The 14,694-nt window shown below is 40.6% G+C and overlaps 1 protein-coding gene across 2 annotated transcripts in view; it reads right to left on the bottom strand.

Moving 5' to 3' along the window:
- oxr1a (oxidation resistance 1a) overlaps positions 1 to 14,694 on the bottom strand; it is a 186,068-nt gene that overhangs the window by 161,348 nt on the left and 10,026 nt on the right. The window contains exons 2-3 of one of the 2 annotated variants that reach the window (XM_086310497.1): positions 7,207 to 7,330; positions 4,277 to 4,362 (exon numbers count right to left, since the gene is read on the bottom strand). In XM_086310497.1, coding sequence (XP_086166623.1) covers positions 4,277 to 4,293 — 17 coding nt within the window. In that variant the 5' untranslated portion in view covers positions 4,294 to 4,362; positions 7,207 to 7,330. The remainder of the gene's footprint in view (positions 1 to 4,276; positions 4,363 to 7,206; positions 7,331 to 14,694) is intronic. The other variant, XM_086310496.1, reaches the window with a different exon arrangement.

Consider the following 14,694-nt stretch of genomic DNA (forward strand, 5'->3'; position numbering starts at 1 on the left):
GAAAAGACAAAAATAGACAAAGTACGAAACGTAAGACTTCTGTGCAAAGGTTGCTACAAAAAGGGTTGTACTTATTCTGAAGCTCTGAAATGATCATAATAGAAAACTGATGTGTATTCACTTTTTTTCCCTTTTTTTTAAAAACAGGATTCATTGATATGCAAAACTTTCCAACTGGCCATAGTCTGTACAACAACTGATGAATGCCAATATATTGTATGCGCAGTGCATTCAGCTATGCCCTGAGGCTGCACACACCATTTCCGACGAAAGCAATCATGGGAGGGATGCTGCGGATTAATAATACAGAATTGCATTATTTTGTTTTAAACCGGAAAAAAACAGGAAAAGGACGCTTCTGTTTGCGTTAAACAATTACAAATACACTAATAGTACATGGCCATTGTGCCTTCTGCCCATAAAACATATTTACTGACACTGCTTTTAAGCACCAATTGGACAATCAGTCAACTACCAATTGGCAAAGTGATGTACAGCTGACTTATATACACATTCTTTGGATGTGTGTTGGTTATCCCTCACTTGCCCTTCTGAACTAAATCAGGAAGCAGACTGGCTGTTTGTTAGAAGTAATGCAAGCTCTAGCCATGCATCTCTCTGATCTGTTCAGATATCCACACAGATGTGGTGTCCCAGATATTGATGATAAACCAATCAGCAATCAGTGGATCAAAGCTGCAAGCAGGAAACTGATAAGGCAATTTCCATATAAGTTAACTAGCTAGCTGGATTCATTAAACTTAGATACAGAAATATGGTGAATGACACACGGACAACAATAACTTTGATTAAGATTTTTTTGTCGTTGTTGTAAGCTACATGTTCCTAACAGCTACAGGTTTCGCTGCCGGTTCAGTTGGCCCAAAAAGGAAATGAGGTTTGAGTGCCATATCCATGTGTCTCCACCAAGAAAATATAATAAAAAGTCAAAGGAGGTGCAGCTCTTCTCTTTATGGAGCTCCATGAAGCATGTGTACCATGGCAGATTTCAATTAAGTAACCCAAATTTATAACTGTGGTGCGTCGCTTCATAAACGTTCCCATCCTGTCATGGTCCTGGGTCATTTTGGCCCAGCGTTTTGTGTTTCCTTGAAGTTCATTTTTGTGCTTTGTGTTTATTCTGATTTTGTATTGGTTTAGGGTTGAACCTGTAGTTTGGTGTGTGTATTCAGCCCTACCTGTGTCTGTCCTTGGTGCTCTGTTCATGTCCCCGTGTTGTGTTGTAAATCAGTCTGTGTGTTCCTGCTTTACTTTGAAGGCTCATGTTCTGGATTTCCTATTCTATTTTGAAGGTCTGTGTCTGTTGTCATTGTGTTCAGCTTGTGTCCTCCGGTCCTCATGTGTATTAGGTTCAGCTGTTCTTCCCTCCTGTGTGTGATTACCTGATTACCTTGTGTGTGTATATTTAGTGGGTGTCGGTCTGCGTTCATCCATGTATCACTGCGTTCCTCCGTGTAGCTCTGCGTTCTATGGTGTTCCTGTCTCTGCGTCTCTCTGCCCCGCACCCCTTTTGTATGGTCTCAGGTTTGTCATTTAGTTCTCCCAGTTTAGGTTTCTTCAGTTGTTTTGTCATGCCTCACTGCCTGTTTCTGCCATTGTCACTTTGTAAATAAACATCACTCGTATCATCAGTCACTGCTGCATTTTGGGTCCTCCCTTTCCTCCACACCACACGGCTCACTCCGCCAGCCGTGACACATCCAGAATGAAAGACTCAGATTAACGGCGCTCCAGTTGCATTTTAATGAGCATATGTAAACACAAACAATCAAGCTGTGGAGATTTTGCACTCTCAGCTTATCTACAACAATGAAACAGAGAAGGGAGCACTGAGCAAAGACACCATCACAAGCACTCAGGATTTACAGCTCTGCCTCTGGTGCACACTCTTAACTCCATCAAAATCGAAGGTAATCGGCTATTTAAACATGACTGTGCGACTAGAGTTTAATAAAAGCATTTTACAGGCATGCCAACTTTTTAATTACAGCTGTTGGAAATGACTCAGTGAAAGAAAAAAAAAGGAGAAAACCATTATTAAAAACACACACGAGTAAAGCCACAAAAGCGTTCAGGGATCTCTGACAGGCACACAGGAGCCACTTTACATCTCGTTCAGCAGTTTAGCTGAGGAAAAATGCTTTGTTTCGTATTCAGCAAAAAAGTGAATGAGATTTTGTAGTGTTTGAATTTAAAGATGGCATCTTTTTTTTTTTTTTTTACAGCTATTCCGAGCATATCCGTGTCATCTACTGTGCTGACAAAGCTCCCAAAAGACGGAGGGCCGGTTTGGTTTAATCATCCTCTCAATGACAGCGTGATGATCAGACACAGTGTAAGGAGACACGTGGACGTGACAGCGCCCAACACATTATCCTACAGCTTTCTTACTTCTCAACAAAAAGTTCACACTGTAAATACATTCGTTCGTGCTGACACATTGTCCAAAAAAAAAAAAAATCTTGGTAATTTACATTTCAAAGTGTGACAATGAAAATGTTGCAGTAATCAATATTTTACCAGGCCACTGGCAACTTTTCTTTTTCAGTGCAAGTCGAGACTTCAGAAGAAAACGATGACCTAATCTCTAATCACAGGGTTTGTTGCCACCAGTATTAATTCCCATATGGGACCAGTGAGTCTGTGTGTAGTATGCAAGTCAAAAAGTTCTCAGATGAAAACCTTTTTCAGAGCTGTTATAGCTGATCAATCCTGACCAGTTTATTGAACTAAACCAGCGATCCCCAACCTTTTTTGCGCCACGGACCGGTTTATGCCCGACAATATTTTTGCGGACCGGCCTTTAGGGTGTCGCGGATAAATACAACACAATCAAACCAGTAGCGGTACCAAAAAAAGAAGATTTGGTCATAACACACGGGAAAAGACCCAGGGAACCGAGCTAATGATAAAAACGCCAAAAAAAAATAACGATAAAAACCTTGAAAACCATAAATTTCACACACGAGCCTCAACTCTCGCGACCCGGTACCAAACAGCCCGGTGTTTGGGAACTGCTGAACTAAACCTGTATGAACCTCTCTGAACTGAAGCACTCTTGGATAATTTTATTAAACAGTTTTCCTTTTTTTCTTTTCAGATTATTTTTATTCAGTATCAGTTTATTTATTTTTACGTGATATATTGTTTTTTACTATGGATGGGATAAAAAAGACTCTTGTTATATACACTGCTTAAAAAAAATTAAAGGAACACTTAGAGGGAAACTGTAAACAAATCAGAGCTTAATGGGATAAAAAAAAGAATCCTGCTGGATATCTATACTGATATGGAGTGTGTAATGTGTTAGGAACAAAAGGACCCCACATCCTTTGACAGATATGAAATAGTCCTGTGTTTAAAACATCTCACTCATTAAATTCTTTGTCTTTTGTTCTAGAAAAAGGCTTTCCACATGGATATTTCGCCATACACTGATACACTTCCTGTTGAAGAAATACATTCATGGGGGCAGCCATTTCTCCACAAGACCTCCCTTGGTTATTGAGCTGCAAGCTCTGAAAACAAGCCTGCACATTATAACCTTATCGATTGAAAATGCACTATTAGAAATCCTGGGATTAATTATTCAAAGGGAATTAATTAGCACTTTCAGAGGGGAGACTGAATGAGCTGCTGTGAGTAATCAACCCAACACAAGAGAAACGTAAACCAACCCAGAGCTATGAAGCGTAACACACGGGATTGAAACATTAAGAGAAAGAACCAAAAACATTCTGCTTCATGACACCTAAACCATTTTACATAATAGCTTAGCAAGGTGACCACTTCTACCTCCCATTCAACATCAAGAAAAAGCCAGAGCGATAAATGATTTATGCAGACCGTACACTACCACACGCCACATTAAAAATACAAAATGTACACACAACCGAGGGCTACTGTAAACTGGGCTTTCTAAATTTCCCGCTGAAGCTGTTTACACTATTAGCATAGATTTGTTAAGTGGAAATACAAACTATATGAATGTGAGCTCAGATACTGTATCCAAGATGAGAGACTGCAACAGAAGAAAAAGAATCTTTTTTTTTTGGTGATTTTTGACCTGAAATCAACCATTACCTTTCTTCGCGTCAAAGTCATGTGTGGATCATAGCGGAACAGAAATGTCAGCCACTATCAGCACAAACCATTTTAAAATGCCGAGATTTCCCTGTGTGTGCGTGTGTCTGTGTGCGTGTGTGTGGTTTTTTATGACCAAATAAGAATTGATCAAAAGTGACATTGTGCCGACCTTTTGGTGCTGAACATCTTGGCAGAGTCTTCTTTCTCCTGCTCAGAGGCTTTGGGAGGTCAGGGTTTGATGCTGCCCTTTGAAACCTGCAGGATAGCACACAAACACACACATGAGTACAAAGCAAAAAGACAGAGGCAGGGGAGAGAAGGAGATAACGATGAGATTTTCAGCATCACAGTCGAGCCCCCCCCCCACCAAGTTGTCTGAAAGCCTTGGCCACGCTGACCTCAGCGGCCTCCATCAGCTGGCCTCCGACTGAGCGATTCAAATTGACTGGGCATGGCAGGAGGGAACAAGCAGAGCAGAACTGGGCCAACATGACAAAGACAATGCATGGAGTCAAATGGCAGCTTTAATAATTATTCGCCTTACCCCGCCACAACAAAACCCATTCAAAGCAGAACGGCATTAATTTGCACTGAAGCTCAACTGGAACAACAAGGAACAACTAAAGTATAATTAAAGGGGGGGGGGGGGGGGGGGGGCTATAATTATCTATCTCTGTATATCTTTCTTGACACACACATATATATATATATATATATATATATATATACAGTAAATGTGTGCGTGTGTGGTTATATAGACAAACATTTTACATGTGATTAAGTAAGAGATTTTGTAATTGCATCTCCAAACTGAGTTTCTCTGTGTCTCTCATATACCGTGCCATTACTACCCACCACACTGGTAATATCTGACAGGTTAGCCTCTGCTCTTTTATGTAAAGGTTATCAGAAACTGTGGAGGATGTAAATGAAGATAGGGTTCAATAATTAATGCCAAGGTCTATACAGGCCTCAGTTCTCACCCTCTGCAGTCTGTAATGAGACGAGTGGAGATGAGCAAAAAAAGGAGGGAGGAGCAGGGAAGCGATTAAAGGGGCCACCTCAGTCCTATCTGGCCTCTCTCGCCCCTCTATCACTCAGACATGCGGGCATGTGCGAACATGCACTTCGACTCATTTATAACAGCTGAAGGGTGTTTCCTCCCTCGTACACGTTGGCGAAGAGCAGCGGGGTGTTGAGCGAACAGGCAGAAAGGTTAACAAAGTAGTGTGACACTGGAAACATCTGATAATTCATTCAGGTGACATGGAGACAGTGGAAGTACCCGGGTCTGTGACTAATCTAAGGCTGCGCCGCGGCCAACTTTGTTCCTTCCAGGATTCGTAGACGCTCTGAGCATGGGCACAAAGCCACGAGTAAAAGTGATTCTTATTATCATGTCTGGCAGACCGAGCTTGCAACAACATTATTTGAGACAGCGTCCTGTTAATTGCTCTGACAGTGTAATATTTTCAAACGATGTAAACTTCTATAATGCAATTAAGAAAATGAAGGATTAGACTAGTGTCACTGTTAGAAGCCAAACAAAACAGACAGTAATTCAGATAAGGGTAAATTCTGTCACCGGGCTTCCACAGCATCAGAAAGTGGCTCAAGAGCTTCACATGAAAAAGGCTAAGGATCTGTAACCATCCCAAAGATTCCAAGTGGACATGTTAAAGCCTGCTGAACTCAGTTCAACCTGCTGCTGGAACCACAGTATAAACGGAGTTATCACTTATTGCATGTCCCAAACATGACAGCGTCACAGCTTCTGAAAGAAGCACTTGAGTGTCGTTTTTAATGGTTGTGCACATCCCACTTCTTGTAATATGGTGCACGCTGCAAGTTCTCCATGATGTGATACATAAAGGTATGAATTACAGTATGGACAGAGTTCACTGCTAAGTTGAAAAAGATAAGACATATTTGACAAAGCTTTGGAAAAATCTCCACGACTGCTTTGCTTCCTGTTTCATCTTGTTCTGATTTCTACTACACTATTAAACCTGTGATTTTTTTTTCTGAGCAGCAACAAGCAACAACCATTGTTTAGACCACTGGAGCAAGTGAAGGGCACGCCCAGTACAACAGCAAATGATGTTGAGTACATTATGTCAGGTAATGGCACCGTGTTGGCTATAATAGGGATACAGATGAAACCTACACACTGCCTAAAGCACATAAACAAATTTGGGTTAGGCTGAGGTCTATGTAAGATGGCAACTTGCCACAGCTGAAGCTACCCAGTGAAAGCAGAGTTACAAGAGGAGCTTTTCCTTGTCTGCCTTAACTGCCTTATGACTTTTAGTGACACCCCACTTTTCATGTATAGGGTTTAATGTGATGTCGGCCCAGCCTTTACAGCTATAACAGCCTTGAATGCAACTGCTAAGCCGTGAAAACGTATTCCAAGAAGCTCTTTACGCCGTTGTTCCCAGTCACTTTCACTTTGTTATAATACCACTAACAGCTGGCAGTGGAATATTTAGTAGTGAGGAAATTTCACAACTGGACTTGTTGCACAGGTGGCATCCTATCACAGTATCACGCTGGAAGTCACTGAGCTCCTGAGAACAACGCATTCTTTCACATGTTTGTAGAAACAGTCTGCATGCCTAGGTCGTTGATTTTAAATACCTGTGACCGTGGAAGTGATTGGAAAACCTGGATTCAAGGATTTGTATGGGTAAGTGAAGACGTTTGGCAGTATAGTGTATGTTAATGCGAAATATGCCAGTGTGAAAAAAGCTGAAATCATCCTTTGACAACCTTTGACAACCTACTTGAAAGCTAGCACATTTAACTTTGTTACTCATTCTGCGCAGTGTCGCTGCAATAGGAGAAAACGAGTTTGCAATTAGAGCCAAATATTAGAATTACACGCTCACTTGTAAACGTGAACACATTTCGTCCTGCCCACGCCCTTCTGAATAAGCCACCAAAAAGAAAAGAAAATCTGCTGAGGAAAACAGCACGGCTAATGTCAGTTTGGAGGCAAACTAGCCAATTAGTCTGTCAGCTGCAGCTCACTGAACAGCATATAAACACACCAGAAAATGTCACTTCAGCCTGTTTAGATGCTGGTGTGGTCCTTACTCTTCAATCCCATCGTCTACCAATGACTCGCAGAACAACTTCGTTTACTTTGTCTTCTGTTCCCCTGCTGGGACTCAGCCTGCTTGCTGCTGCCAATCAAACGGAGGCAGACACACCTACCCAGCTGTGGAGACACAAAGAGAAAGTTTCTAATAAAAAGCCAGCGTCTTTTTTTCCCCCCTTCCTTTCTTTCATATAGTTTCTTCTAAACAACCCGACTTTGGACTGCATGCTTTTAAACTGACAAAATGTCAGTCTCACATTGGTACGAGTAAAAAGGTTGAGATAGCTCAAGCCAAAACTGTGTGGTGACTGATGCTACGACAATGCATCAGTGTTTTTTCTACCAGCTGTACTTCCAAAACATTTCATACCATAAACGCAGCAGGTGGACACTAATAAAAACCTTACCACAAAGGGTTGCAGGTACATGCACAGTGAAAGGCAATTATTTTAAAATATTTCATTTCATTAAAGCGAACTGTTTATCTAATTTGAGAGAAAAAATTCAGAGCCCAGGGAATACAGGCAGATAATTTCAAAGAGTCCCGCAATTGCCTTCCCCATTGCTGTTAAAATGTGACTCATCCTCGCATTCGTCACAGTGTCGCAGGGCCTTAAAATGATTACAGAGCACCTCACCAAACCCTGCGCTGCCCTCAGAAAAATAACAAACCGCTGAGCTTTCGAGGGTCGACAGTAAAATGACAAAAACTGAAAATGTTAGATTTTTTTCTAAGTGTGAGACCAGCTTCAAAGCCACACTAATAAGTGTCCTTTTATTTAAAGCAACATATTATATAACAAGAAAAGAAACAGGATGCCAGTATGAAATTCAGATAAGGATGAATTAAAATGGACCCAGCATTTCTTTTTTGTGAGCTGTGAACATATTGAATATCTAAATGAAGCTCTTTTTTTGTATTTACATTTTCTAAAGCCTGTATGTTGATGCTGATGATGCAGACCCTGTTGTTGTCACAAGCTAAGGCCGGCACAAACTGGTGGCTGGCAACAATTGTTCTTCACCAGGGGAGCTAACAATTATGTCCCAGCAGTAAGAGTACCAAATGTGCACTAGGAGAAGGAGTTCTTTTTACTGAACCATGCAAAGACTTACTGTTATCATTAACAGATTTGATTTTGTATCAGTCAACAGCATCAAATTTCAAATCAGTTTCAGTACAGCTTTAAAGATAACTGTAATAAATTAATTTAATATGTGGTGTTGATTTATTAAGAAATGCAGATAAACATTACTTAGTCTTGGGGTATGTAAATAAGGAAATCACCAGTCATTGAAATGAGACGTAAGTTTAAAATAGTTTATTAGGCAAACTAATAATAATAGAAATTATAATTTTCTTTTGTAAAGACCTGTGAAATATTAAGTACAGACACACCCATAAACAGTACATAAACGATGGAGGTAGCCACTTTGACGTCATTCAATTCAATTCCAATTTTTATAGTGTCAGATCACAATAACAATCACTTCAAGGCACGCGATATTGTAAGGTATCGGCCCTACAATAACACAGAGAAAACCCCAATAATCAGAGGAACCCCTGTTAGCAAACACTTGGCAATAGTGGGAAGGAAAAACTCCCTTTAACAGGAAGAAAAGTCAGTTTAGGCATGAGAGAAGAAAACTGATAAGTAACATGATACATAATACCAATGTGAAGCCATAAGCCACAACATTGAATGAGACAGCAAAACAGTTGACGCTGTCTTTTCTAATAGGCCAATATGAGTCAACAAGGAAGACTGTGATGTTCAGCTAACACACTGTAAGTGATGATCATGGCGTAGACCTTTTACTCACATTAGCTAATTATAATATTTAGTCTATCGTTATATGCTCTTAGGTTAGCTTTTCTTCAAGTTGATAATGCCACCATAAGAACCTGTAGCCACATTAAGCTAAATTCACTAAAGATTATTAGTGTGGATATTTTCTGCCACCAGTGCATGAACAGACACCACAACAATGCAAGAATGGAGCCATGTGGCTTCTCCTGGCATGAGTGGACCTCATCTCCTTCTATCTCTATGGCCAGAACCGTGTTTGAAAATGTTTTCCTGCCGAGCTTCATTAAGTCAGCCTTGTGTTTCAGCTTAATTGTCTGGCCATGCAGAGCATCCTGACAAACACTATCAGCATCCAAGCATGTAATGGATTGAGGCGAATCCCTCGGACTGACAGCAGGAGAGCGGGTATCCCTACTGCTCAGACCTGCACTTCTGCTGAAAGCCGCCGACCGTAAACCATCAATGACACGGTGGCGATGTGTTCGACATAACACAGGAAGCTTTAAGCTTGGGGGCTGACACAGCCGCTTTACAAAAAACAAAGATGAGCTAAGCACGTTTTTCAGCACATTGTTTAGACAGCCATCATGCCAAATGGTTCCCAGCAAGGCCACAGCCTCACTGTATAAATCCATTCTATTGTTAATGCAAACTCTCCGTGACACTCGCTCTGCGAATGCCTGATGAGATGAAAAGATAAAGACACGAGCCAACATGGTTCCTGGATAAAATCCAGAGTGCGAGCAAGAGTAGTAGAAGATCGATCAGGGTGCAGGATTAGCTGGGCCAGCATGCAGCTAAATCAGTAACAGCTACAAAGATGCACAGAGGAAATAAAACAACTCAAGCACTTGCCACATAAATACAGCAGGTATTTTAAGCACTGCACATCCCTGTTCTTTTTCTAGTACCTCAGAAACAAACACTTCTGCTCCATTCATATCGGAGATAATGTGCTCATTTTGTTTTTGGTCCTTTTTCAACTCCTGATTTGGACATTTGACTTAAACACAAGGCATAAGTGTATGAACAGCATGTCTAATGTAAGCTTAATGATATGGTGAGTTAAAATCCAATTTAGGCCAACCAAAATTAAAATCTAAGTACAGTAGCTGCAGTGGCATTTCAATCAAGGCCCGATTTGGTGCAGTGATATGACTCATCTTCCCTTCTGCTCCCCTCTCTGGTCCCTCTGGCTGTCCCATTGTCTACATCTCTCCATTGTTTAAATCTCTCTCACCCTCTGGTCCCTCATTTCTCCTTTTTTCCCCAGTTCATTTTCTTGGCTGTCTGGCAGCGCACGCAGAGCCTGATTGCAGTACGTTTCCTGAACTAATAGGGGTCACATTAGCCTGGCAGGAAACACAATCCTATTATGGAAATGCTCAGTCAATTACTGGGCAAGGAATAAACACCCTCTCTGTCATTTCTGACTATCATATTTGTGTTGGGCTAATGGTAGCAATGCACGGCTGTTATCTTCTCGATGGCGTCTTATCTGCATCTCCCGGAGGAACACAGGCATACGTTTGAGGACTGCGTCATTGCTGGAGCTACGCCGGATCTGCCTGCATGAGAGCTTTTCCCCTTCAAACCAAACATCTCCACGAGAATTTTTCCAGCCACTCGCCAGCCGTGAGGGATAATGGAGTCATTATGTTTCATGTTCATGTAATAGAGCTCCATTATTGATGCTAAAAGTGACAACTGATTGTATCTGATTCTGAGTGCCTTTCACTTAATTAATCATATTGATTTACACCAAAAAGATGAAAATATTATAGAGAAATAATTATTAAGCTAATAGCTTTGACATGTTTAAAAGCTCCCTGCAGCTAATACGTTTGAGCTCTTTAGTTTAATTTAACTTATTCTACCCTATAATACAGCACTGGGAGTCTCATTGTAGCCTGAATTATAACGGATACGTATTTCAATGCTCTGTAAGCTAAACTATGCTTATGAAAATCCAGCTACAGGGAAATATAGCAGGTTATAAATGTTTCCTAAATTACTGCTTCTCTCACACACACAAGTTCACACTGGGCAAGCTCTTTTTTTTTCTTCGTTAGACTTTTGTCTGCCATGAGATGTCACAAAAACTGCATGGAGGAGCAAACTAACGTTTTATTACAGTAAGATAGTTCTGAATTGCCACTGGGCTCAAAAGCAAAATATATGCTTATTTGGTAAGTACATGTATGCTATGCCAGAAGAAGAAGACTCAGAGAAGGAATAAATTGATAATTTTGGAAATTTGTTTCATAGCCAAAGGACAGCAGATTAGATTCATACCAGTATCAGAACTGTGTTACGCATGAAGCGAGATTTCAGAGGCGGAGCACAGTAAAAGTTGTTCATTTAAAATAGCAGATATTGCCAATATTGAGATTTTTGAGTGAGTAATATTGAGTAAAAACTAGGGCTGAACGATTATGGAAAATAATCTAATTGCGATTTTTTGCCCCAATATTGCGATTGCGATGCGATATGCGATTATTTTTTAAGGTCTTTGTCTTCTGTATTATTAAACAAAGACAAGCAATACATCATATAGTATGGCCAATACTATATTACATTAATTTTAAACTGTTCTTTCCTGGAAGACAGACCTCTGTTATGATGACATGAGGTGATGCATGAATTGATGACTGACATTTTTATTTAACTTCTTCAATCACAACAGTATATTTGAACATACACAATAGTTTATTTTTAGCTTACAAACATCTGAGCATAAAGTGCTGACAAGGAACCCTGGTGTAAACATTAAAATGAAAGTCAGTACAATGTGCAGATTGCATAAATATACATAAACAAAATCAGTGGCTTTACCACACTCAGTTTTTCGACATCTGTGAACTACTAGACAGTCATTCAATTAAAAAATAATATTAAATAAATAAAACTAATAAATAAAAAATACACACATCTTACTGATCTCTGCAGTCAGTAACATTACACATAAAGTGCAAACATAATAGCAATTGTATAAACACACACACAAACACGCCTTTAAAGTTTAAAGGCGTGAAATTGGACGGTCTAGTTCTGATTAGCGTCACCGCTGTCTCGGTGGAGTTTAATAAACTCGGCCGTCTGCTTCTTGCCATCTAAAATATAACCAGACACTGGCGTAAATTCTCGACTGTCTCATACTTCTGTTTAATAAGTTTTCTGTTTGACGTTTAGTCAGCTGTGTGAAAACCAAGGAGGAACCCACCCGGGGGATTAATAAAGTTTTATTTTATCTAATCTAATAACTTTAATCTCAGCCAAACCGATTTACTCACGAACAAACAAAACACTGAAAAAAGCCCAACAATAACATTTTTAGGTTGTCTAAGTGACTTATATATTACGTTTAACCCGAGCAGCGAAACTCCGCGGTGATCTGAAAATGATGTGCCGGGAGTTGTGCCGTTCTCGGCCGCATCAGTAACCCTCGAGCTCCCGGCTAGCTGTCGAGCTGGTGGGTAGCAGACGCCTCTGAAAACGTCGAAGCACTTTTGCAAATATGGGATATCTTGATAAACCGAGCAGATATTTGATGTTTACACAACTACTTTCTCGCCTGAAAATATGTTAAAAGTTTATTTTGTGACCCAGAAAGATTAGTATGAGTAATTTTAAAACTTAGTAGCGGCCGCCATTGTTGGAAACTGGAGTTTGGCTGGGCCGCGCTATGAATTCTGGGATATGGTAGTAATTTGGACAGCCTTCGGCGCGTCGCTGTGACGTAATCGGTCTACAAATGCGGCCTCAGGAGGATGCAGCCCATGAATTTGGACATGTCCAGAGTATAATCGCAGCCTTTGCGGTTAGAAAATTGCACTTGATCATGTCGCGATATTATCGCAAATGCGATATATCGTTCAGCCCTAGTAAAAACCCCAAATACTGATATATTGATCATATTTTCTTTTCTATATACACACTTGAGCTGCACAAGTAATCAAATTTTAATCTTGATTAAGATTTTGACTTGACTCGAGCAATACCGAAAGTGTGTGCTCCACCAATAGAACTCAAAGCAAAAGCAAATCAAGCTCTCCCTAAATCACCCCCTGATCATACACCAATCACAAGTGTTCCCTGCACCACATAGCTTGAAGTTTCCCGGACCAGTAACACCACGATAAAGACAGATGTACAGCAAGATTCAAATGTCTGGCACAGCTCTCCTTCTGCATGTCCCCCTTCGCTACATCCGCGAACCTCGTCTTTGGTCTTCCTCTTTTCCTCCTGCCTCAGCTCCATCCTCAACATCTTTTGTCCAGTATATCTACCATTCCTCCTCCAGCACATATCCAAATCATGTCACTCTAACTTCATCTCCAAAACACTCAACCTGAGCAGTCCCTCTGAAGGTACTCATTTCTTTTTTTTTTATATATTTTTATTGATTTTATAATTGAGTAGCATACAACAATCACCTTCAAAAAGAACACAATAGAAGGTGAACGGCAAGTCAACAAGGTGGTGATACATCATACATAAATGTCAAGACAGAGTATACTTCAATTAAGGTTGTCCATCAGGCTAACGACCGGTTGCCAAATCTTATCAAACACACTCTCTCGGTTAGACAGGGTAAACCTGGTTTTTTCCAGATGGAGTACATTTCCAAATGCTCTCAACCACATTTCGAAGGTAGGGGGTTTATCAGACTTCCAGCAGAAAAGTATCAGCTTTCTAGCCACAAGTGTGGTCATTGACACAACCTGCATCTCCGTCTTGTCCCTTGCCCATCCCAGTTCACACACCCCGAACAACGCTGCAAAGGGGGTACATGGGACCACCCTGCCAATGGCTTTGGACAAAAAATCAAACAGATGATTCCAAAAAGGCCGCAGCCTTTGGCATTGAAAGAAAAGGTGAGATAAAGTTCCTCGACCACTTGAACACTTAACACAGAGGGCTGAGACGTTCTTATATATCTTTTCCAGTTTAGTGGGAGAGAAGTGCAACCTATGCACAACCTTAAATTGGATCAAACAGTGTCTAGCATTTACAGAACTACAATATACATTCTTAATGCACTCTTGCCAAAGATCATCAGGAACATCCACCCCCAGTTCTTCCTGCCACTGCTCCCTAAAAGTATCAGAGGAAGGACTGCACATATCCAGTAAGGCCCTCTAAAAGCGGGACACAGCACCTCTAGTATAGGGCTCAACCGACATGAAGCTGTCAAGCACTGGGCTTCGAGGAATCAGACCGTATCGTGGAACAGATGCTTTGATGAAATGTCTTAACTGTAAAAATCTGAAAAAATGTGAATTAGGAAGATTAAATTTCACCCTCAGTTGTTGAAAAGATGGAAAATATCCATTAATGTAAATATCTTTGAGAGAACAAATCCCTCTTCCCTGCCATGACACAAACGTGCTGTCCTCCAGCCCAGGCCTGAAGGCATGGTTGTTACATAGCGGAGCATCCAAATACATTTTAGGAGCCTTTACTGTGTCCAATAGTTGGTTCCAAACCTTAATTGAATTTTGAACCACAGGATTTCTGCCATATAGTGTATTCTTCACTTTTACCCAATGATCACAATTAGAGTAGCATTCCTTTCGCCCAAAGATGTCAAAAGATGTGAGATAAAAAGGGAAATAGTCAACTTACTGAGCAAAATACATGATATAAAATAATTTTTCCAAAGTGGAAAAA

This window comes from Aulonocara sp. 'chitande type north' Nkhata Bay, linkage group LG11 (genome assembly GCF_057382095.1).
Source record: "Aulonocara sp. 'chitande type north' Nkhata Bay isolate Kocher_YH1m ecotype deep benthic linkage group LG11, A_spYH_male_GT1.1, whole genome shotgun sequence".
NCBI lineage: Eukaryota > Metazoa > Chordata > Actinopteri > Cichliformes > Cichlidae > Aulonocara > Aulonocara sp. 'chitande type north' Nkhata Bay.